Source organism: Camelus bactrianus, chromosome 7, assembly GCF_048773025.1.
Source record: "Camelus bactrianus isolate YW-2024 breed Bactrian camel chromosome 7, ASM4877302v1, whole genome shotgun sequence".
NCBI classification, from domain to species: Eukaryota; Metazoa; Chordata; class Mammalia; order Artiodactyla; family Camelidae; genus Camelus; species Camelus bactrianus.
Window position 1 is genome coordinate 29,600,661 of NC_133545.1, and position 25,913 is coordinate 29,626,573.

Consider the following 25,913-nt stretch of genomic DNA (forward strand, 5'->3'; position numbering starts at 1 on the left):
TACTCATGTAAAGCTGAAGCCTGGCTCTCTTCTAAAACATCTCTTTTTACATCATCTTTTGAATGACAGAAATGATGTGTCTTATTGGATGGGGGAGGGGAGATAGTGACAAAAAATGAATAGTGGATAGTATAAAGGTATAGGAAGATAAACCATATAGCTTGAGATATTTGAGTCAAGAGGGAAAACGAAACTTTAAAAAATCACCCATATGATATATTGTTTAGGGTTAGGGTTACATGTGTGGTGCAGCTTAAGGCAAGGGAAAAGTGAACAAACAATTCACAATTGCTGTCTACCCGCTCTTCTGGGTAGGACACATGGGGGTTTCAAAGGCACTGGTAATACTCTCTTTTTTAAGCCTCGTGGTAGAGAATCAGTATTTGTTTTATTTTTCATACACACACAATGCATAATATATAGTACATTATTTTTTGTGTATATGAATGTATCATTATGAAAATAAGTTTTAAAAGAAAACAATGAATAAATGGGAAGTAAGAAAGTGGAGAGAACCTATTAAGGACTCTCCTCACCCCAACTTCCTGATGTCCTAAGCAGGTTTGAAACATTCTCGTGGCTTTTTTCAGCTCACAGGAGCACACAGTAATGATGTTAAATAATATCTGCATGGTGGATTATGGTTTTCAAAGTACATTATCTCATCTGATACTCTCAACAAGTCTGTGATTTGGGTTTGCTATGATTATCATATTTCTACAGATGAAGAAACTGAGGTTCAGAGAGTTGTCAGTATCAGAGCTTGAATCCTAGCTGTTGATTTCAAACCTATATTCCTTATACTGTATCATGCTACTTACTTACTGGCTCCTACAGGGTTTCTGAGGCAAACCCACACTTTACGGACAGTCTGAGGACCTGGTAAGAAAGAAGAATGAGCATGCCTACAGGGCAGGACTGGTTCTATCCCAGCTAAGATTTGATGAATCCTATGAACTTAGGCAAATCACTTGATCTCTCTGGTTCTGAGTTTTATTTCACTTCTTTAACAAACATTTGTTTGTAGTGTGTGGAATGTGTCAGACACTGTTCTGAACACTTTCCAAATATTAATTCACTGAATCTTCATAACAACCCTTGGAGGAAACAGGCACGGAAAGGTCACATGAGCAGCAGTGGCAAGGCCAGTACTAAACCTTGGCCCTCTGGCCCCAGGGTCTTCACCCCTGCACTAGGCTACCTGATCCTCGTCTGTAAAGGGAGAGGTTGAGAGACTGATTTGAAAGTTCTCTTCCAGCTCTACCACGCTGTGAGTCTAAGAGTGGCTTTCCAAAGCTTTCCTTGGGCTTGGAATCACCAAACTGCCACCAGCCCACCGACGGAACAAATGATTGCTTACAATGTTTAGTAAGATGCCATAAGTCCCCTAACCATCAGGGACTATTTCAAAACATAAATAGATTCTGGATACATATGCCTATTCTATAAGAAGCTTTGAAAAGCACTTAGCTTTCCAAGGTTTATCCTCTTCTAAAATAACTGTATGATGTCAACTCTGAGAACCAATGGAAAACATGGCTTTTATTTAAAGTTGTTAAAGAAACAAGTTTTGTTTTTTTTTTAAAAAAAACTGTTGTTTTTCTGTTAAAAAACTTGTTTCTTTAACTTAAAGGCTTATACACTGTCATTGGGTTAAATAATAGGAATTATTCTATACTTTGTAAGTCTTGTACAACAATTTAGTCTTTCTTTATCTTTTCAGAAGCACTTGACAGATTTGTTTCTACCTGACTCAGACATATACTGTTTTTTTAAAAAAGAAAAGTGAAGTGCTATATACCTCAATGTATTTGATTCAAGATGTTTCCTCTAATTAACATTATGATGCATGCAGTGAATATGCAATTACATTTAATTCAGTATAATTAAGGATGTGATATATTTAAAATAGTGATTCTTCTAATTGATCTACAGGACAGATTTAGCTCATCTATAGGTAATTTAAATCAGTCTTGCAGATAGATTTTTCAAAATGTACTATTTTGTGAGATTTTTGCCAGTTCACTCATACCAGCTCTCTTCCCTTCTTACCCACAACAAAATTAAAGAAGCAATTTAATATTAACTTTATTCATAATTATATTTTGTACAAATTCTATGGACATGTAATAATGGTTTTCAGAGGAATACATATTTCAAAATAGAAAGTCCCTCTTTGCCTAGGACATGTCTTATAGCTGGCTAAAAACTCAACTGCTTTAACTTCAGGAATTCCACTTTGTTTATTTCCCTAAATTTCATTCGTGTCCTCTCTTCTCTTTGCCATGTGGGACCAGGAGGAGAGTGGTGTGGAGCTGACTGCAGGCAGAGGCACAGAGATTTGAACTTTGGCGTCTGCTTATATTTCCTTCAGACATAGTTCATTTTCCCTCAGTCTGTACTCAGATGTCTACGATGTCAACACTGAAGTGTGGATTCTCTGTAAAATGCAGAAGAGTCAGTTTTCTGGCAGAGCAAGCCCTTCCTTTTGGGGTCTTTAATGCAAGGCCAGACTGTTAGGGTGGTGTGGTCAAACCCTAAGAATGCGACTACATTGTTTTGTGTTATGAAGAGGACTCTGCCTGATGTTGCTCAGTCATGGTTAAAAGAAAGATGCTTCCTCAGTACTTTTGCTGCCCTGAATTCCCTCTGAAGAAGTGATCTTGCCATGACTTCAACAACCTCAGACCTCAGTTGGAGTTTCAGCAGTTGAGCAAAACAGGGGAGCAGTTAAAGAAGGATTGATTGTCTCTAGGAAGGAAGACAGGGCATCCTCTTTGGCTGTGTGTAAAGCCTCACATGGTCACGAACGTAGCATAACCAGGCATCTGGCCAGTCAGCTGCTGGCTCAACACTGGTGATTCACGAGGTGATGGATGCTGCCTCGTGCTGATGACCTAACTTCACACACCCAGCCGCATCCTCTGTTCTGAGGGCCAGCCTAGTCTCTGCAACTGCCTTCAGGCCAAGTTTGAATGTGCCATTGATGACACTGAAACTCATCATGTTTCTTTCTAAACTGATTCCCTTTCTAACTTCATATTTCTAGGTGGCATCCCTAAATCTGAGGTCTCAGACATCTTTGATCTTTTTCCTTTATTGTTTACATCAGCTTATCGACTCTTATAAATGTTTCTATTGAATTAAAGAAAAATTTTATACTTAGCTTCCCACAATCTGACTTCCTTGATTCCATAATCTCCTTCCTCAAGTCCACTTCCAGTCATATCCAGTGGTAATCATACAAGCCTAGTGGAGAACAGCATGGGTTCAGGGGTGACCATGCTCTTATCGTCTGTGTGAACTTAGGATACTTAGATCTCCAAGCCTGACTTGTAAGATGGAAAAATACATTCTATCTAATGAAATTGTTTGAGGTTTAAATGAAATGAATCCAGTGCCAGCAATATATTAAGAGGTGATTTCCTTCACTCATTTGGTCATTCAAAAATATTTATTGAGACCTGTAGTAGGTTCACTAGCATTCCCTCTAAATTCATATCTACCTGGAACCTCAAAATGTGACTTTATTTGGAAATAGGCTCTTTGATGAATAACTAGTTAAGAATCTTCAGATGAAGTCATCCTGGATTTAGTGTGAGCCTTAAGTCCAATGACTGGTGTCTTCCCAAGAAAAGGAAAGGACACAGAGAGGTACACCAGGAAGATGGCCATGTGAAGATGAAGGCAGAGACTGGAGTAATGCTACTACAACCTAAGGAATGCCTGGGACCACAAGAACTGAGAGAGGCAAGGAAGGATTCTTTCCTAGAGCCTTTAGGGGGAGCATGACCTTGACCGACATCTTGATTTCAGACTTTTGGCCTCCAGAACTGTGTGAGAATAAATTTCTGTTGTTTTAAGTCACCAAATTTCTGGTCATTTGTTACAACAGCCCTAGGAAACTAATACAAACCATACCATAATACTGTTCTGGGTGTAGAAAGGATACAGCAGAAAACAAAAAAGGCCTAAATCCGTGCCCTTGCACGTAATAACTTAAATAGTTATTATTATTGTTGTTGCTTGGTCTTGTGTTTCCTCACAATGCTTTTGAGGACAGAGTCCAAAATTCCAATTATTTAGATTAAGAAGCCTTGGGTTTTTCATCTGTAAAATGGAAACACTCACACCTGTCTAATAGAATTATTTATAGACGGTAAGGTCAGACCTGTCTGTCCACAATTATTTTTCATTATTCTCTAAAGCAGGGGTGGCATTCTTTTTTTGTAAAGGCCAAGGCGAGCAAAAATCTTGGCTTTGAGTGCCACTGGGTTCCTGTAGCATATTTTTTCCTCGCAAGCCCTTTAAAAATGTAAAAAATATTCTTAAATTGCTGGGTGTACAAAACAGGTCATAGTTTGCCAGCCCTAGCAAATGCTTCTACCTATAGTCCAGCCTGTTCTCGTAGTGTCCCTTAAAGGCGCTGTGCACACAGGGAGACAAGAAGTAGACACACAAAATAGTTAACTAATAATGCAAAGTACAAAGAACTTTGTTGATAGATAAGTTCTGAAAACACTGGTACAGGTAGTAAATGCTATAAGATTAGATAAGGGTGAGATCAGAGTGGGTTTAAACAGCTGGGGAAGGCTCATGGCAGAGGCCACAGCTGAGCCAGGTCTTGACAGAAGTTGCATTAGTGAAGGGGGAAGAGAGAAATACTTGGAGCAGAATATATTTTATGTGTGTGTATGTATAGATTTACAAACACATGTGTACAAATGCATTTATATATAAATGAAATAAATATATATCCACTCTCCTCTCGAGGCACCCTCAAAGGTTCAAAAGACTCAGAATCCTACAGTGATAGGGACTCTGGAATTCCGCATATTAAAATATTTGCTTCTTTATCATTATTTCCTAAGGTGACTCAGATCTAAAACAGACCAAGCCCATGTGGTTTTGGTTAGCAGCCTTCATATTCCACTTCAGTCACAGCCAGGAGTGACAGAATGATTCATGAAGAATGTTGTTGCATGTGAGGAAGATTTTAATGTTGAGTGTATAGAGGCTCTCTGCTTTTCTCTATTTAGTTAACAGAAAAAATTTAATGTACTTACTCATAGTAGTATAACAGATACTCAAAAGACAGAACGTCAGTTACCCTGCACTAACCAATAAAACAAAGCAGCTCTTCCTGTGGAGTGTAAGAGCCATAGTCTATTTATGTGTCTAACAGTGTCACACTCAATAGAAACAGGCTGATGAATGTCTTAGTGGAAGAAGAGGAGAGGTGAAAGATAGATGAAACTAAAGTCCTTCAATTATGCCCAAGTTGCTGTTTAAACCCATGACTGTATTCTAGCCTGCCGTCACTGTCATCACCTCTTATCCCTCCTTTCCATCTTATTGTGCAGTGAGACTCTTTACTCCTCTTCTCCACCTGTTCCTGCCCAGAATTGTTTATCAGAAACCTCAATCTGCAGGCCACTCTTCTCACTGGTCAAAGTCCCTGAGCACCTTACCAAACTCTTTTCTAATCTTACTGCACCTACACGCAGGCCGAGCTCAGGAAAGTTTCTCTCTGTACAAAGCATGTACGTAGTGCCTATGAAGTGGTGCCATTGTGAGGTCTAATCCTGTGGTCACAGTAAGGGTGGTCTTGAAAAAGATTTTCATGCTTAACCTCTTTTCCTTAGCCTGCACATTATTTCCAACTTGAAATCATAGATTGGTGGTCAGTAGTGAAAATTTATCCATTCCCAAAGCAAACTTCATGGAAGGGCACTTATGGTACCATTGCTTGAGCAATGTCCACCAAAAAGGTGTTGCTTAAAGTCCCTCATACAGACCATATCACCCATGCAAAGGGGAAGCTCTGTAGAAAGGTTTGAGAAAGCCTTAAGGAGCACAGAGGTTACTCCATCTTTGTCTTTTTAATAGCTTTGTGTTTTCCCAATTTTAAGTACAAAGCTCTGGAATTTCCATTTACCTTCCTTGTCATCATCTTTTCTTCTTTTATTTTTTTCTTTTTGTTCCTTGATCCACCTTCATCCCAAACTGGTGGATGAAGGAGGGTGTGTGTGTGTGTGTGTGTGTGTGTGTGTGTAAGGAAGAGTTATATGTAATGATGAGGAACTTTCCAGAGTTGCTTCAGTGCTCTTTAACTCTTAGTAACTCCCCAATTCTATAAATTAGTTTTTAGAGATTTGAGGGAAAAAAATGAAAAACTGTTTTATTTATAATTTATTATTTTAATCAGCATTTTATTACATTATTTGAAATATGAGGCTTTATCATAACTAAGGCTCATTTGATAAATATATATTTTGTCCAAGTTATTTTGGGGCTAATGAAGGACCAGTGAACATAATACTATGAACTATGGTCAAAGATATTGTAGAAATAAGCAATGGGTGCTACTGGAGTACACAGGAAAGGCAGGTTATCCAGAATGAGAAGTTAGGGGAAAGCTGGAGAAGATTTTCCAGGGAAGGAAATGGTTGAATGGAATTGAAAAAAAAAATGAGAAACTGTTAACCCGACAAAATGAGTGTTAAAGGGAATTTGAGGCAGACAAACTAATATGTGTTATGGTAGGGTTGGGAGAGAGACTGATGGATTCTGGGAACTACAAGTATGGATAGGTTGACATATATGCAATAAAGGGTTAATATCCAAAATATGCAAGGAATTCATACAACTCAATAGCAAAGCAAAACAAAACACAATTTAAAAATGGGCAAAGACCCTGAAAAGGCATTTTTCAAAAAAAGACATGCAAATGGTCAACAGGAACATGAAAAAGTGCTCAACATCATTAATCATCAGGGAACTGCAAATCACAACCACAGTGAGATATCACTTCACACCTGTTAGGATGGCCATTATCAAAAAGACAAGAGAACCAGCTCCCGGAGTATTGGAAATAAAAGCAAAAATAAACAATTGGGATCTAATTGAACTTAAAAGCCTTTGCACAGCTAAGGATACCAATAACAAAATGAAAAGACAACCTACAGGATGGGAGAAAATATTTGCAAATGATGTGGCTGACAAGGGACTAATTTCCAAAATATACAAACAGCTCATACACCTTAATATCAAAGAAACAAGCAACCCGATCCAAAAATGGGCAGAAGACCTAAATAAGCAGTTCTCCAATGAAGACATACAAATGGCCAATAGGCATATGAAAAAATGCTCAGCATCACTAACTGTCAGAGAAATGCAGATGAAAACTATAATGAGATATCACCTCACAACAGCCAGAATGGCCATCATTGAAAAGTCTACAAATGATAGATGCCGGAGAGGGTGTGGAAAAAAGGGAACCCTCCCACAATGTTGCTGAGAGTATGGACTGGTGCAGCCATTATGGAGGACAGTATGGAGGTTCCTTAAATAACTGAAAACAGACTTATCATGTGATCAAGCAATCCCACTCCTGGGCATATATCCGGAGAAAAATAAAATTCAAAAAGACACATGCACCCCAGTGTTCACAGCAGCACTATTTATGATAGCTAAGACATGGAAACAACCCAAATGTCCATCAACAGATGACTGGATAAAGAAGATGTGGTACATATATACAATGGAACACTACTCAGCCTTAAAAAAGAATAACATAATGCAATTTGCAGCAATATGGATGGACCTGAAGACTGTCATTCTAACTGAAGTGGGCCAGAAAGAGAAAGAAAAATGCCACATGATACCATTTATATGAGGAATCTAAATAATAAAAATAAAAAAATAATAATAATAACACAAATGAACTAATTATTATTTTGATTTCTTGAATACGTGTAAGCACATTTGACTGTCCTTTATGATTGGATTGCTGCATTCTGTTGATTCTTATTTTGTAGTTGGCTTTATTCCTTTGATAACCATGTAAGTTTAAAAAGCTAAAAATCTAATCTGTTCTTAGAAACAATAATTAGCACATATATATAAACTAAAAAAAGTGCAGTATACTGTATATATGTATTTACATGCAATATAATGTGTATGTGTAGTTGAACTATAATAATTCTACATAATAAAACTGGAAAAGAAGAAAAAAAGACAAGAGATAGCAAATACTTATGAGGATGCGGAGAGGAGGGAACCCTTGTGCACCTTTGGTGGGAATGTAAACTGGTACAGCCAGTAAACAGTATGAAAGTTCCTCAAGAAATTAAAAATTGAACTACCATATGATCCAGCAATCCTACTCCTGAGTATATATTCAGAGGAAACAAAACCATTATTTCTAAGAAATATTTGTGCTCCCATGTTCATTGCAGAACTATTCACAAAAGCCAAGACATGGAAACAGCCAATGGATGAATGGATCAAGAAAATGTGATATATTTGTTTATATACACAATGGAATATTTTTCAGTCTCAAAAAGAATCCTGTCAATTGTGACCCTATGGATGAACCTGGAGGGTATCATGCTAAGTAGAATAAGCCAGACAGAGAAAAACAAATATTCCACAATATCACTTGTACCTGGAATCTAAAAAAAAAGTTGATTCATAGAAACAGAGAGTAGAAAAGTGACTGCCAGCGGCTGGAAGGTGGGAGAACTAGGGAGAGATTGGTAAAAGGGTGCAAACTTTCAATTAAAAGATAAACAAGGTCTGAGGATCTAATGTATAACATGGTGACCACAGATAATAACACTGTATTATATAATTGAAATTTGCTAGGAGAATAGAAAAAAAATAATGAGTAAGAATGAGGAAAAAAACAAGAAAGTTGAGAGCAGGCTAGGGTGGCAGTGGTGAACTTGAGTCATCTTGCACCAGCTTACAGAGCCAATTGTGAACATTTCTTCTTAATTCTTATTCAGTGAATTCACTTTCATTGCTTGAAATTAGCTTGGTAGGGTATTTACACAACAGAGATCAGTAAACATTACAAACCAGGGAATTCTACTCCCCCTGACCTCTGAGTTAAACATTTGCCAGAACACCAATGAGTGTGAAGGAGGACCAGGAGATAGCCAGGGAGAAGGTAAGAAACGCCTTGAATATCATACTAAGAGTGTGGATTTTACTCTGAAATTTTTTTAAGGGATGCAGTTACATAAATGTGTTTGCTTTTGAGAAAGGCTACTTATACCAGCAGCAGTCTGGAAACAAATAGATTGGTGGGAGATGAGGATGGAGCAAGAGAGATCTAGTTTCATCTTACTGGCATCATTTTCAACACAGTTATAAAACAAAACCTGTATAGAATGATAATACACAATTTTCTGTTTCTGCTTTGTGTATATGCAGAAGGAGAGAAGAAGTAAACATTTTAAAGTTCACAGAGACCAGGTTTTATTCTGGAGAAGGAATAGAAGCAGACTGAACTAGGTAATGCTAATGAAGAAGTTTGAGATAGGTGGACTAATTCTTTGGAAATATTAAGTTTCTTGATTATATAGGTGTTGTGAGTTGCACCCAAACCAGCAGCTGGATAAGGTACTTAAGAAGGTCTTAAATAAGGCTAGTACACAGAATGAGAATGTCAACATGGGTTAATGAATGAGAGAGGTTGTGTAAACTATTACTTAATCCCAGCTGAGGGTTTCCTGAGCCACGGGGGAACTGGGTTGAGGTTGATAGACAAGAATAAGGTTAGAAGGAAACAGAGTATTAAACAAACAATAGTTCAGTTTAACCTGTCATTTACCCTGGAGGTTAGAAAGTCTTGCTAGTAAAGAGAAAGGTAAAATGAAGCTATGTCAACACCATTATTAAAATCATTGTCCAACCATTCCCTGGAACAGAAATTTTATTATATATTGGCAGAGAAAATAGAAAATTGTTCTTGAATCCCCAGAATATAGAGCATTAAATAAAGCACTACAAGTTATAACAGCTGGTTCCAAGGGCCCACAAAGTACAAGGAAAGCTTTAATATCTAAAGCTCACACAAATACTAAATACTTACTTATGAAAATTTAGGTGTTTACTTTCCAAATATTTAATAACCCTTCTTTTTTCATGAATTCATCTGCATTCAACTGAATTGTTACCACCAGATAAGGGTCATAAGATACTCAATATTATAGCATGGCTATCCTAGATCCCACAATAAATTGGAGTTTATTTTTAAATAAAGAATTTTCTTTTCTATGGTGTAGTAAAGTCCTGGTGTATATTTTTCTAGAATTTATAAGTGTACTACAAATGGTGAACTTCAAATTTTCAACAGTGAGATGAATATGTCTTCCTGTGCAGAATCCACCAAAAACTAATGCAGATAGAAGAGGAGGCATGGGGGAATTAGTGTACCATCCTACCATATACTCAGGATCATAAAAAGCACTGTTTGGCTAAACAGCTGAAATTGTTGCTTATGTTTTCATAAGCATTTGATTCTAAAAAAGTATCTAGATAGAAAATACCATACGTCTCAATTTACCGTAATATAGTATCATTTTTTAAAAGCAGGCACATATTTTAAGTCCTCTTTGTACATGTCAAAAACCTGTACTTTGAACTTTCCATGTCAATTACAAGTAATACCCAATATTGTTAAACCACTACTTACCTATTACTCATCATATCATAAACACTGACTAATATTCTTAATATTGGGCCAGTAACAGAATTGATCTTGTGCTTTGTCTGCCCAATTCTACTTGGAATCAATACTTTTCCAAAGACTCTTCCAAAATGAGAGTGAGAAACTCTGCCCATTTTTTTCCACACCAGCTCTAGATAAACCCAATATAACTGACATTATTCAAATTAGAAATACTTCTCAATTACTCTTACTAATATATTTACTGTTTCTTGTTTACCATGATGTTGGAGCCACAAATAAGTTTACATTTAATGAATCATCAGGTATATTATATTCTATTATAAATTCATCTTCTTTATTAATTTAATTCAGCTCCTTAAGTACCAGGATAACCTAACTTGACCTCATATTCACCTTTGTTACTGCACCTCAGAACATTTCCAGAGTCCTGGACCTTCTCATATTTATAAATATATGAAAAAATAATAATTTCATATCCCCATTATTTTTCCTGAGATTTTGTATAACCCCTACTCACACTGTACTCTTATAAACAATCTCTTACAGTCAAGTTTCTGGTCACTTTACTGGAAAATAAACAGCCCTCTGCCTGTAATTATAGCCTTCAGGAAGGGGCAAGCCAGTGACCTCTCTGACTTGTAGGCACAGGAATAAGCCCTGAAGATTAAATGCCTCATATTCCCTCACCTTTTCCCTTGGCAAACTCCACTCCTTTCTTGGCCAAACAAAAGTGAACAAAGTGAACACAGAAAAAGGTGAGAATTTCTTTTGATACATATTTCTGCATCTGCATTTCAAATCTTTGTGGCTTGTGGAGATGACAAAAACAATGCTTTTTGCGTTCTAGTCATAAAAATACGTTTGTAGATGTTTATCAAAGACTTTCATCCAAACACTGCAGCAAATCAGACGGTCTCTGTTTACTGTGTAAATATATATATATATTACATATATATATATCTAGATATATCTATATATATCTAGATATATATATCTATTTTGGAAGACAATTTTTTTTTTGGTCAAAATCAACACTATTGTCTATGATCTGTAAAGCATATGCTTAGGTACAAAGAAGCATGACTAAGTGCCCAAGACCTTAAACTTATTTACATATTTGCTGGATTAAATATATGTAGATAAACATGATTAAAATGAAAGAGAAAGGCAAAATGTGTCTGTAGCTAGAGATGCATTAGAGCAGTGTAAAGGTGGCACTAACTAGAGCATGTGCCCCTGTACATTCAGTAGGTGCTCATGACATCCTCGTGAGTCCTGAGAGCTCCTGTCCCTGACTTGGCCCTCTAGCCCCACATGATTCTCACAAGAAGGAAAAGGTCTAAAATGGATGCAGTTGTGCAGAGGACCGTCCACAGATGCAGAAAGACAATGAGACTCAGCATCACATTCCTTTGGATTCTATCAACTTTCATAATTTTGAGCATTTCAAAAGAGCTTATTCTGTGTGTTTTCAGAATTATATGACTCTTTTTGTCATAGGACTTATTGGTAATAGGTTAACCCCCTCTATCCCCAAGAAACAGGTCCTTCTGATGAATAGGGTCTCAAATGTTGGCCAAAGAGGAAAGAAAAGGGAGACAAGAAACAACATAGACTGATACACAAAATTTCTGTTTTCAGAGAAGCTGATAAGGTGATAAGAGTTTGAGAGGCAGTGAGAGTGAAAGCTACCTAAAGTATTAGCTTCTAGAAATCTACACATTATTGTCTTCATCCTAAGAATCACTTAATGAAAAGTAACAATTCATTTAGAAATCAATGAAAAGATAAAGTTTGAAAACACTGACAATTTTTTTAAAAAAGAAAAACTGTTAAAAAACTAAAATTCTCCAGCACAGTCTTACTTTTTGTGATACATTTTTCTAAGTTTAAAATTATACTCATAACCAGAACCTACTTTAAAAATCTGCTTAAAAGCAACAGCATGTAGTTAAGACCTAAAGCTTATGAAATAGGTTATAATTATTAGTCTGTTAAATACTGGCTATGTACCTGACTATGTACTAAGACATACTGCTTTTTCTAAAATTTTGAGCTTTATGTAAATTAACTTTTAGCTTCATGAAAAAGTTAACTTTCACCTCCCCAGGGTGGCCTTTTGTGACTACATTACCAAATTTAGATCTTCCTCCTCATTTGCATTCACAGATATTTATTTCTCTCACACTATATTTCAAAAATTATCATGATGTATTTGTTTACTGGTGTGACTGACCCTTTATTGTCATCTCCTCTCCTAGTCGGTTTGCTTTACAAAGACAAGAACCAGGCCTATCTCACTCACCACTGTGATAACCAGCAGGGTTAGACACTCAGTAAATATCTGTTGAATTTCTTGTTGAATCTTAATCATATGAATAAATCCTTTCCCTCTGTCTCTCACTGAAAACAATGGTTACAAGTTTTTGGCCATTTTATGCACTAAATAAAATGGTAAGGCTTCCAGGACTTGGCTTAAACTAATAAGATGAAAGAACAAGTATGTAATGTAATTAGCTTAAAATAAATGGAAAATATTGCACATTTTATTGTCAAGATAATTTTTAGAGATATTCGTTTTTGCTATTGACTGCCACTGCATTAGTGCTCGTAATCTGCTTAGTGCATTAGCACTAAATACTATTGATTCACTCAGAGCTAACAGACCAATTTAATCTCTGCATTTTTCCCATTTCCTGAGGACCACTTCACCTCTAGTTTAGTTAGTAGACTGGTTGTTAGATGCAAGTGTTAACTGGATTTTAAATTTAAAATGTCATCAGAAAATTAAGTATCTTACAGATTTACATTTTCTGGTACAGGGACACAAATTCTAGCAAATCATGAATAAGCCATATATTTGGAGATAACAACTCAGTAAGTTTAATTTTCAGAAAATCAGCTCTAGAAATGAATGCTTAACAAATCAAAACTGACCTGAATTCATGCCTTTTACCTAGAGCACCATTTGAAATCTCACTTACCATTTTAGTGTTCTCTGACTGATGAACATTTTGGAGGCTTATCCAAATCAAACAATTGAAGTTAGGCTTTAGCCTGAATTTAAAATTTATATATATTTTTTTGTTTTATAGTTTACTAACAGTATACTATTAATAAACCATCTCCCCCTATAAGTGAACATTAGGAATCGTTAAAATAAGCCTTTATCCTACATTAGCGTGCATTGTAAGACATTTTTCTGTCCTCTTGTTGAAATACTAGAGAATATTTTTGAGGTATTGGAGGTAGATAGACTTCATCTGCTCAACCCTGCCTAGGTCTAAGATGAAATACAGGAAATCTCTTTTCCAAGGCTTTAAGGATAGATGTCTACATTGCCCAGCAAGTCATTCATATGCAAATGAACCTGCCTGTAACATTTTAGTTGGAAAAAATACATAATTAGCAGACTGGAATGTATCCAGGATCCTAGAATCACTTACCACATTCACTATTATATTAAAAAAAAAATCAAAGGAGTTTTAATGACTTCAGGAGTAGCTGAGTTCTTGGTTTCACTTCCCTGATAAATGAGCCCTTTACAGCCCTCCCTGGATGCTGGAGATGTGACTTACAGAACATAACTGGGCACTGAGTCATTCTGGACTCTGGGTACCCACTGACTCAGTATTTGTGCCAATCTATGAATAAGCAACGGCAGAAATTCCTGGTGGGTCTTCTATCCAAATTCTGATAGATTCTCATTTTTCTCATTAGAGTGAGGAGATAAGAATGCAGGGTGGGATGCCATCAATGAGATAGAAGTCTGAAGTAAGAGTGTAACACCCAAAATTTGATCTATTATTTGTAATTAAAAATCCATTATTACCCAAGGAGGCTATTAGTCTTTTGAAAATGCAAGATCTCATATGCTTTCAGATGTCTCTAATCACGTAGTAGTATGCCAATGAAAGTATGTACGAAAGCTGTGGCTTCAAAGTTTTATTAACACTTGAGCTTTTCAAAAACCAACTTTAAGATTTACTTTTCCCCCGAACTTATTATTTGCTCCATTAATTTTACCAAATGAGTCTAGAAATCAACTACTTAAATAAAACACATATCACACCACTTGCTTCAAAGAACATTAAGAAGAATAAAAAATTAATTAACAATGCATGTGGCATATAACTGGAATTATATGGATTGTGGAAACACCATCAATTATGTCATGAATTGACATAATCCACAGGTAAAGCCCACCTACATTTTTGGTGACAGTTTCAGCATTAACTGTATTTTTTGCTTAGCTTATTAAAACATCATGTCTTTGCCTTTTCATTCTTTCTTAGGTGTACCTACAAATAAGCTACAAAATGGTTTAAGGAAGGGTTAGCAGAAGGACGAGAAAAAAGCAAATGGCATTAATAGCTCACTCTGTAATTGGTTTTCTAATACCCCCAGGGTGTGCCCTGTGATCTCAGAGAGTGTTACAAAATTCTGGAAAGAAAATATTTTAAATTCCTTTTAATAAAATAAGGCAATATGGCACTTTTCATGGGACAGGTAGCATGAAGAATTCAAATAAGTAAGTTAGGGAGCAGCAACTCCCTGAGCTTGGGAGAGAATAAAGAAGAGTTTACAGAAGGAAAGGAATCAAGTGTAAAATAAACGAATTTCTATTTAGTTTTTTTTAAAAGTATATTGAATCCTTATACCTCAAGGATTTTCTTTCTTGCAAGATTTTGCTTTGGTAACTACTACATTTGGCATATGGCCAAGATATTTAGTGTTTAGAATGGAGAATCCTCAATAACATTCTTCATATAGAATAACATTCTCTCATTTCAGAACATAGGAAGTAAAAAGCTCTGAAATCTGACTTTACATTTTTCATCCCTAATACAAATGTGTTCTCTTGAGAGTGCTAGATTATTTAAATAAGACACGCCAAAACAGTATAATTACATGGATGTTATTTATAACATTGACTCCACATTCCCAGTTCAAATGGTTTGGTGTGGGAGATTATAGATATATGGCCTATAAAGAGTTATAAATCTTTGTTTATTTTATTAAATATTATGAGACATGCCCTGAGGATAACAGATCAATAATGGTCCTTGTGGTTTCCTGATGGAAGGCTGCAATTATTTTCTTCCATTACAACTTAAATGTAATCCAATTTTACTCATCTATCATCTTTATAATAGTAATAAAGAAACATCATTGTATGTTTATTTTTCTGCCTATTCCTATTATTCCTTGTTTGCATTCTTGTTTTGATTTTGTTTTCATTCAAAATTGTTCTAATCATTTTGCTTTCTTCCTTTGATGGCTCTGAGTGGTGACCCTTTAACTTTGGCACTCTGAAACGGAGATGGAAAATTACTACTTTAAGTTTCCTTTATTTTGGGAAGCAGTTGGCTACTCTTTGAATTTGAGTATAAATGAGGTTTAAAAACAAGGAAACTTGATACAAACAACCTGTGAGGTTCACTTTTTCTAAAGCTGCATTATCTGCAAATTTGAATACATAATATAACTTAAATTAAATGAGCATAATAGTATCTTATAATGCCACAGGTAGTTAGAATTGAAAGTCAGGGAAAGGAGCACACCTTACATCTTCTAGCTTGACTATACAGCACAATTCTGATTCACTTATCTTTCTCTCCACCCACCAAACCATCACCACTCCACCTTCTCCTTTTTTTCTTCCCTTTTTCTTTTGGAACTATTAAGTCTGAAGGAGAACTTACACAAATTAAGCATTATGGAGGTGTGTCACTCTTCACAGTTAGTGAGGGTAGTGAAAGACTCTCATAAGCAATAGAATCAGAATGTTCTTCTTCTAGAAAACAATCCAATAATTTGAATTTGACTTTCTTTGCACAAATACTCTTTACAATAATAGCTGCAATTTATTAAGTGCCAAGGAAAAAGTCAGGGCCTTTTACAAACATTATTGCACTTGTCCACACAATAATCCTGCATGGAAGAAAATGGGTTCAGAGAGTTTAAATAACGCTCTCATGGTCAGACAGATAGAAAATGGTGAAGTACAAATCTGAACCCAGATCTCTTTGATTTCCTTAGGCCATGTTGCCTCCTAAAGAGCTAAATTTATGGTCATCTTATTGTGGCAGGCACTTTATATTTATTATCCCACACTTTTATAAAACCCTGGGAAGTAGCTATTGTTACCGGAATGTTGCAAATGAGGAGACTGAGGCTCTAAGAATTAAGTAATGTGGCAGAAGTACACAGCTGGTACACAGGAAACCAGGACTTCCACCCAGGTAAGTCTGGCACCAAATTGCATGCTTTTCCCCTTCAATTGCTCAATCATTGGTCATTAAGATGACCAACATATTGGTGAATTTATTTGCTACAAACCTTTTTCCACTCTTTCAAATGCTTGCACATAGAGCAAAACTTTGATAATGGGATTGCAACATAGTATAATGTGATAATTGTATTTTCTGGGTAGATGAGAGATACTTCAAGAATCCTTTTTTATTTCAACTTCGATTAAAAATCTTTCCAAAATGTATAATTCTACTTCTCTTAGTAAGCATACTATAATTTAGGGAGCAGGATAGTTGCTGATTTGGGGACAAAAATTCCCTTTTTCTGTACTGATTCTTATTTGGAGGAAACTAGGCCAATGTGTACTGATTCTAGTTTTTTCCTGGAATAATTGTCATGTTACTAAATTCTTTATATGATACTGTTGAAGATTCCAGTTAATGTGCTTAAAATGGATTTTTAATAATTTATCCTCAAATTGAAGGTAAGGGTTTCTTCTCTTGAAATTAGGGGATTTATAAAGTCTCCATATTATAGGGCATTTTCTCAGTTACTTTATTTTGAATAATAATGTGCTGTTTAGGGAACACACATTAGCCTAAAACAATCAATACTAATTTAGGATGCTTATTCATCATCGAATGACGAATGGGTAAAAAAGGTGGTAAAGATATCTAAGACTAAAGATTTAATCATTTGTGTGTGTATAATCTCATAATTCTAAACGTTGGAAATCACTGTAAACAAACCCTTTATAAATAACTTTCAAAAGCAACACACAAAACGATTACATTATAAAGATTAAGAATATATTCTTATAGAACAACTGATATAATCAACACTAATATTACATAAATGGATATCTGTGGCTTGGAATAAGTTTCCAGAAATAGCATCACATGTGGAAGTAAAGAGTTCTGAAGCAGAAATAACTTAGAGGTGAAGATGATGTGCTCTGGAAACTATCAGATGACTCAAAAGAGGACTTTAGTGATGTCACCAATATGAGAAGACATATATGAAGAGTTTGCCCAGACACTTCCATAAAATGTGAGAGTGGAAAAAGCAACATAATAAATGATCTAAAATTACCAAGTCAGGTCTAATACACCTGCTAGACCCATAGTATCTGAAAGACCCATTCCTGGCACTCTCTTTGTCTGGTCTTGTGACAGAAGCACTTTTTGCACTAGGGCAGAAGCACAAGGAAGCTCAAGGAAGCTCAAGCAGGGCCAGAAAACCCCTGTTGCCTAGAATGTGTTCTTAAACTGAAAACTGGGCAGAAGCCTCGGTGGAAAGTTACTGCTGCGGCTTTCTTAACTTTGTCCACAGAGCACACAAGGGTCCCTCCATAAAGATCTGGTTGATTAGACATGTTAATAACAAAACTACAATATATGTGTCTATTCAGTAAATGATATGTCAAAATAAAAATGCAGTTCCAAGAAATTGTTAGAAGGGTCATCTGATATCTTTGCCAAGTAAATTTGCCAAGACAACATGGAATCATTGTACTATTTAGTGTCTTTCCAAACTTATTTGATCTTGTAAATAATTTTGGTTTTGTGTGAGTAATGGCTCTAGGTGCCTTCATTTTAAAATGAAGCTGGGAAATGATTGTATGCTGATTATTGGAACAATCTGGGGTCATTCTGTGGTGGGTATATGAAAACTGAGAATGTGGATAGTCTCATTCTTAGAAGAATTTTGACCTTTAGTAACCAGGGAAGATAAACAGGCAAATAAATAGAGGAGATTTGAAGTTATTTGCCTGTATGGAATTTGGCTAGTATAAAGTTGGCTTCCCTTATAAGAAGACTATGTTGGCAAGTTCCGTCTTGTTTCCCACAAGAATTTTTGCGATGGGAGTGATAATGGTTTCAGGTGTGGTTGGTGCATTTTGGGCATTTTTCCTGGGCAGTAAAACTGACCTGAATTTCATTGGGTAATCCTGCCTTTTTGTTCCTCTTGGAACACTAAAAAAGTCAAAGGGTTAGGATAAAGTTCAGCCATGTTTTGAGAATTTCTAAAATTGATATATACTTTCATACCTAGGGGCTGAAATGCACAAAATAAAACAATGAGATAAAATATCAATATACCCTAGTAAGGTAAAATCTCTTCTTAATTTTTAACAGAACAAGATTTAAATAGCAAAGTCATGTGCTCTGAGGCCCTGCAGGAATTTCTCATAAACTCTTTATTAAAATTGTGTTACTCAAGCAATTTATTGGATACGGGAAAAGTGTTCTCTCTGAAATGCTATTAATATTACCCTTTTATTTCATAATTCCATGTTTCTGAAAGTCTTTTTGTTTCTTTTCATTCTTTTGTATTTTCTAGTGATGAAAAGGGGAAGCCTCATGAGTAATCTCATTGTTTCTTACAGATTTTACAACATATATTAAATGTATTCAGGGATAAATAAGTTTTACTTGGGATATATATGTATGTATATTATATATATATATTCATAGACTTTGGAGAGGGAAGGAAAGAAGTGATGTCTTTAGTTCACTAAAAGATGAATTCATTTTCTCAGAAGTATTTTTCTAGCTTTATAAATAGATTACTTGGATATTCCATCTGGAGAAGTATCCCAGACATTTCAGCAAAAGTGAACTAAATGTCTCTGAATTCATATGCTGTTAGTATCCCCACACAAATTATATACTTTCTCTTATCAAGAACACTGTTTGTAATTAGAACCATTACTATTCAGACTGAATATTGTTAGAGTAAGTGAGATGTACATTTCCAAGGTCAAATTGTCTTTAAAAAAAGCTATCCTGTTTGTTCATCCAAATATGATTGCTAGTGGTTATTAGGTTAGGAAGCATAGCCACGTCTGTATGTTCAAGACTGGGTCCAAACCAAGAAAGCTCAAGGCCACACTGGACTGCCAATTTGATACTCCTTCTCTAGTACCAAGTGATCTGATGACTAGCAGGATAAATCCTCTGTGTAAGGTAGCCTTTACTATATCTAAATGAAAGCAACAAAGAATTTCCCTAACACTTCCTGTGAAAATATCATTTCATGTAAGTACAAAAAATTATCAGTCACAAATATTTATACCTATAAGAATCAAATATCAAGCAGGCAAAAAGCACCAAATTAGAACTTGGTAGACACATGCCTATTTATGAGTAGGAAGTCCATGAATTGAAATCAAGTTCCAAAGGAGGGACTTGAGAGCAAAAGTTTCCTCTCTAGTTTTCTAGTTTATTCAGAGAAGGATATTAGCACTTTTAAAAATGTTTTATTTAACAACATTTAAAAAGCTGTTTTTCTTGTTTTTAGTTAAGCTTCTTTATTTAATGCCAAGAATATAGACCATTCATTCATACATCAGTGAGTGAATGGGGCCTCATAAAAAACAGCCTTCAAAACCCACAAATTAACTTCAGTATCTTATTCTAAATGTTGTAAAGACAGCATGGGATCTCAATAATTGTGTTTTACAGGAATTGCTGTTGTGCTGAACTTTATGTACATCTGACCAGAACTACTAAAGCATATATTGAGAAATAAATTTAATAATCTGAAAAATGTTGGCAAACATGAAAACTTTTAGTTATCACATCAACTTTTTCTGAAGCTATGATTTTACCTTTAAATGAAGATTCAATTTCTAAATTTTCTTGGAAAGAATTTGTAAATATTTTGGATAAATACCATGTACCAAGCACCAAAAACCCCTTGATATTTTTTTCTAGACTGATACCTATTCTGACTTGTACCTCATAATTTGTAAGTAGAGAACTTGTGTGACTTACCCTATTGAAGCAATGTTCATGGTTAGGGCCATAAAAATGCTGGAGACATCTCACATTGTTTTTGTTGACGATCTTGTTGAAAAACTCATTGACGTATTTGACAGGGAACGCACAGACAGCAGAGCGATCCATTGGTTCTGCAGAATCTGGTTTGCTTTGTGCAAACACCCCGTAGAGAATGTCATCATTCAGGTTGGCACCTATTTGCTTAGCGAGCTGGGACCCAGGCTTGCTGACATATGCAGCTTGGAGAATATTAAACACTTCCTCCTTGGTGGATCTCCTTCTTCTCTTTTCCGTGAGAATACACTCCAGAGGCATTTCCATGTAGGAATGCAATCCAGAGTCTACGGAACAGAACCTGATTATTCTTGTGTGAAAAGTCTGAGCATCTAGAGTTTCCCGTTGGACTGTCAAAAAGTAAATAAAATGGTTGCTTTCAAAGGCATGGACATACTTAATGGGGTAGGTATCTTGGAACTCAGGTAGAACATCAATATATGACTGGTCTGTCAAAAACTTAAAACCATCTTGCGTTTCTTTTAGCCTTCTCACCGATATTGAATGCAATGAATGATCTGGAAGGTAAGAAGAATTTATGGTATTGCCCACGAAGAAGTTGATGAACCGATCCTTTTCAGACAGCAGGACTTTGGTTCCCAGGGCACTCACCACACAGTCGGGACATTGGCCGGGCTCTTCATCTGTCTGTGGGGAGTACATGCAATAAACCTCTGACTGTATGTCAGCAGTATTGTCAGGTGGAAGGACGTGTCGCTGGCAGGTCCCTCTGTGGACACTGCCGCAGCTAATGAGTTGGTCATCATAGTATGTGTCAACAAGCAGAGCCATGTTGATGTTATCTTTCCAAACGCCATCTGATAAGTTGGCTTTGTGGCTACAGTCCTCACACGGGAAACAATGTGGGTGTTCCAGCACGGGCCCAGTCTTGTACTCAGCAACCTTCTGAAGGTCTTTGTCATTTAAAACATAAATGTAGTTAACAGCACCAAGGTAAATGTGATGCTTGTGTAAAACGACATTCTGAATGGGTGTTTCCGCAGTGAAGTTAGGAAGCTGATATTGCATGTTCACATTCATCTTGGACTTTACTAGTGCCTCTTTACACTCTCCATTGCTCTTCTGCACCAAGGTAAACAGAAGCACAAGGATGCCAGGTGCAAGCACAGCAGGGGACTTCATAGTGAGAAGTTTATCTGCCAAAACACATTCAAGGCAAGAGCAGTTTAGTTGTCATTAGAAACAAAGAAGAAACTGAAAGAACTATACCAATTAAACTATTAGAAATAAATCTTCCTTACTGGAATTTTTACATCGAGTGAAAACAAAAAACTCTAGCTGGTTTCACATAAAGATGCATTGTGCAGTTGGACATGACTCTACATAGTTTAATTTTAGAACTCAAGCCATGAACGAGTGATTTTTGAGAACCATTATAAGATACAAACAATGTTCTGTATTAAGAACGATACAGCAACTAAGTTAGACTCATTCAGCGGTGAACTCAGAAACATAGAAAATTTCCTCCTTAACCCCTTGCTGGTTGTTTAATGTGGTTTAATATCTGTGGTTAATGACTATGTTGATATTTAAATTTTCTCAGTCAAGTAAAGGAATTGTGGTTCAGATTCATTTATTCTAGAAATCACAGCAGGCATTGTTTCCTTAGGAGTATGTAGAATTACTGGGCTAAATTTAGCTTCCTTTTGGAAGAAAACAATCATAAATTCTAGAAGCAATATAATCACATGCTGTTTATAGGATTTGTGTGTAGAGGAAAGGTATGGTTACAATTTGGCTATAACTGACCTATTGTTTTGGATAGACAAATGCTTAACCTAATGTAAGTTCACCAGGAACATAAAAACAGCAAGCTGAAAATGTATAAAATAAAATATAATCTTTAGGATTAAACTCCTAGGATTATTTCCCAGGGAAAAACAACATATTGTTCATTACCAAGTCAAAAGCTATTTAGTTATAACAGAACATTATTTTAACATTCCACTGTCTGCACATGGACAGTATTTCTACTAGGAAGCATGAGTGGACTTGTTATTCAAGTTTAGAAACTTGAGGTGCACAAGTTATAAACACTGTTGAGTTCTACTTATAATAGCTATAGGCAGGGTGGTAGGTTGGAAAGGAGGGGTGTTAAAAGGAATAGAAACCAAATAGTTATACTTTTCTTTTCCTTTTTCAAAAAAAATGCACAATTCTGACAGGACAAAGGGAGCATCTAAAAACATACTAGGCATTATAACTATGCTGAAGACTAGCTCTAGGTCTACAAAATCACAACAGAGTTCACTGAGCAACTGGTAAGTGCATGGCTCTGTGCTTTCACTGTGGGAAATGAGATATGGTACTTACTCTTCAGTGAACCTACAACGTGGTTGAGAAATAACACATATATGCAAATTACTATAATATACAGCACTGTAACACCCTATATAGCACAAACAAAAAGCTAAAAGCACCAAGAGAGGAAGGCGTGGCCTGTACTTAGGATTACTATGATCACGAGAAATACAGACAAGTCCAATGTGTGGTAAGATCCAAGAGTAATGACAATGTCTGTTTAGCTCATCACTCTATCTCAAAGACTTCACATAGAACCTAGATCACAGTAGGTACTTAATAAATACATGTTGGATAATGAGTGAATAAAAATTAAACAATAAGTTCAAAGTCACAGAACAGGTAAGTGTAGTAGCCAGAACTTGAATCCAAATCTTTTTGACTCCAAAATCCAAAGATAATTTTACTCTACTAAATTGAAAGGTACTGCAGGCATTATTTAAGAGGTAATAGAAAGTCATTGAAGGGTTTTGAGCTGGAGAGGTGTATAAGCAAGGTTTTACTCTAGGAAGATTGATCTGGAGGCAAAGTGGCTTAGAGAAGGGAGGACCTGGCAATGGGAAGACCAGATGACACGCATTATAACCCATAACCAGGTAAAAAGGGCCAGAACCAAGATGGTGGTGCCAAGAATAGAAAGGAAGGGATGAATGAAAGACGTATTTGAATAAATAAGATTTGATATCTAAATCGGTGGAGCACAAAGAAGGCAAAGATAACTAGCATCATCTGGGGAAAAGTGGAAAAAGTTACACAATTAGAGTAGCTTCAGTAGAGTCAGTAGGAGGAAGTTAGGCTAAAGATCAAGGAATATGATAAGTTGGCTTTAAATATGTTGAGTTTGCTGTGTTATTGAGAAATGAATAAAAATCTTCTACTACAGGGATGACTAGTATGTTTTACATTGCTCACCAGGAAGCAGGTGTCTGGAATAAGTGAAGACTGATGATTCCAAGCAGATAGAGCATTTGGGCCAAGCAACAGAGGAGAATAATGAGAAGGATTTTGAGGAGAAGCCTACCCTTACTGGGAAAGTGGTATGATTGGTCTTGGGTGAGACAATAATATCCAGCTTAGATGGACAGTGGTAAGTAGAAGCATGAGTGTCAAATATCTGCCATCTCTGCACTAGAAAGAATGAGAATTCAGAACTTGATCTTAGCAGAGTAATAAGGATTCTGGCTGGAAAAGAAATAAATTTTACATGTTCTCTGCACAGAGGTGATGGTTAAAACCAAGAATGAGTATGTTCATGGAGGGGCATGGTGAAGGAAGAAAAGGCAAATGAACCCGATCTTGGGGAATACCCACTTTGGAGAAATCTGTGACGGAATCGACGAAGGTAAGTTCAGGAAGGTGTCAAGAGAATCAATATTGCATTGTGTCATAGAAGGCAAGTGAAGGGCTCACAAAGGTGGATGTGGTTCACACAGAAGTTCCTGGTCGATCTTCACAGGAGTAGTTTCAGTAGATTCAATAATGGTATCATACGCTAAATTGCAAGGGAATGTGTGATAAGGAAGTATAATGTTTGTTAAAGGAATGACAAGCAGAAGGCAATATCAGGGTCAAGAGGAGTTTATTTTTCAGTTACAGGAAAGACATATGCTTACTTGTAGGTCTCCTTGTCTTCTACTAATATTTGTTGGTTATATACTAAGGGACAAGCACTGTGGTAGGTGCTGGGAACACAGAAACACGGTGCCTTTCCCCAGGAAGGTCACAGTCACTTGATGATAGCAGTGGACTGTCAGAAATAATAGAAGTGTGTAGGAAGGGCAACCAGCCAGCCTGGAAATGATGCTAAAGCTGTGCTGTGAAGGAAGATAAAGAATGGAAATTCCTCGTGGAAGAGCAGTTTGTGCAAAGATGTAGTAGCAGGAAAGAGAATATTACACAGGAAAAATGCAAGCAGTTGAGCCTAGAGAAGTGGAGAAAACAAAGAAGGCAAATGAGGGAGATAAAAATTGTTGGGCCTACATTCCAAGGTATCAAAAAGAGGTATTCCCAAGAGCCCTGAAGCATAAAAGAAGTCACTTTTTCTGAGACAGCAGAAGAGAATGAGAAATCAGGTAAAGATATAGGGACACTGATGAAGTATGATTGTAGTGTTCTAAAAATAAATGAGGGTATATGACCATGTGCTGAAATTGATGGTTACAGAGGAGTGACCAAGGACGTCAGGGTGAAGGAGGAGGTTTAGATACCTACAGCAGGGCATGCAAACTAAAGTCAGCAAGAAATGAAAGAAAGGATAGTAAAACACTTTCCAGTTGTCAGATTGGAGATCTGACAGACTAGTAGGAGAGGCAGACTGACATCTCAGACTAGTAACAGAGGCAGACAGATTACAGCTTAAACTTAACATGGAAAGGTTTATGAGAGCCCCTCAAGGGGAATTTAACCAGACTAGGGGTAGTCAGGTGGGCTTACCAATCAATCAGTCCTGGTCCTTTCCTCACAATGCATTCACAATACCGAAGCACAGCATGGGAGCAGGGGAGGCAGATTCAAGTTTTAGTTGAGACTGCAGCTAAATAGTTGTGTGATCCAAAGCTAGACACCCAATTCCTTTGGCCTTGGAGGTTTTCTTATTTGTGAAATTATATTGTTGAACAAGTTGTGTGCTGGAGTTCTCTGGAACCAGCTAAGGATATGGAGGAAGTAGTTACACCACAGAAATTGGCAAACACTACAAATTAGGGCTTTTTCCCTCCTAGTGTGATGGTTATTAAATACTTACAAGTGTATCCCTGGATTGAACCAATGAACTCCAAAGAATTTTCGATTCTTAATAATTTTCAAGTCCGACATTGTTTTTCTACAATTACATTTTACTCCAGTGCCACTGAATTGGCGTATATTGCTATCTTTTCTCTATCTACATCATCTGCCAGATCAGGCTGTGTGAGCAATTTTAATATTTATGTTGGTAGTGACACCAGAAATACTTTCATCTTTCATATATTTTTGCCTTGATACATTTATTCCTGTGATGTTCTTGGATCAGGCTT

General features: G+C 36.4%; 1 protein-coding gene across 3 annotated transcripts in view; it reads right to left on the reverse strand.

Moving 5' to 3' along the window:
• The window catches only part of MET (MET proto-oncogene, receptor tyrosine kinase), a 106,277-nt gene that overhangs the window by 61,563 nt on the left and 18,801 nt on the right, over positions 1-25,913 (reverse strand). For 2 of the 3 annotated variants that reach the window (XM_045511130.2, XM_010947627.3), the window contains exon 2: positions 20,518-21,734. In XM_045511130.2, coding sequence (XP_045367086.2) covers positions 20,518-21,720 — 1,203 coding nt within the window. In that variant the 5' untranslated portion in view covers positions 21,721-21,734. Of the gene's footprint in view, positions 1-20,517; positions 21,735-25,332; positions 25,547-25,913 lie in introns of all 3 variants that reach the window. The other variant, XM_045511129.2, reaches the window with a different exon arrangement.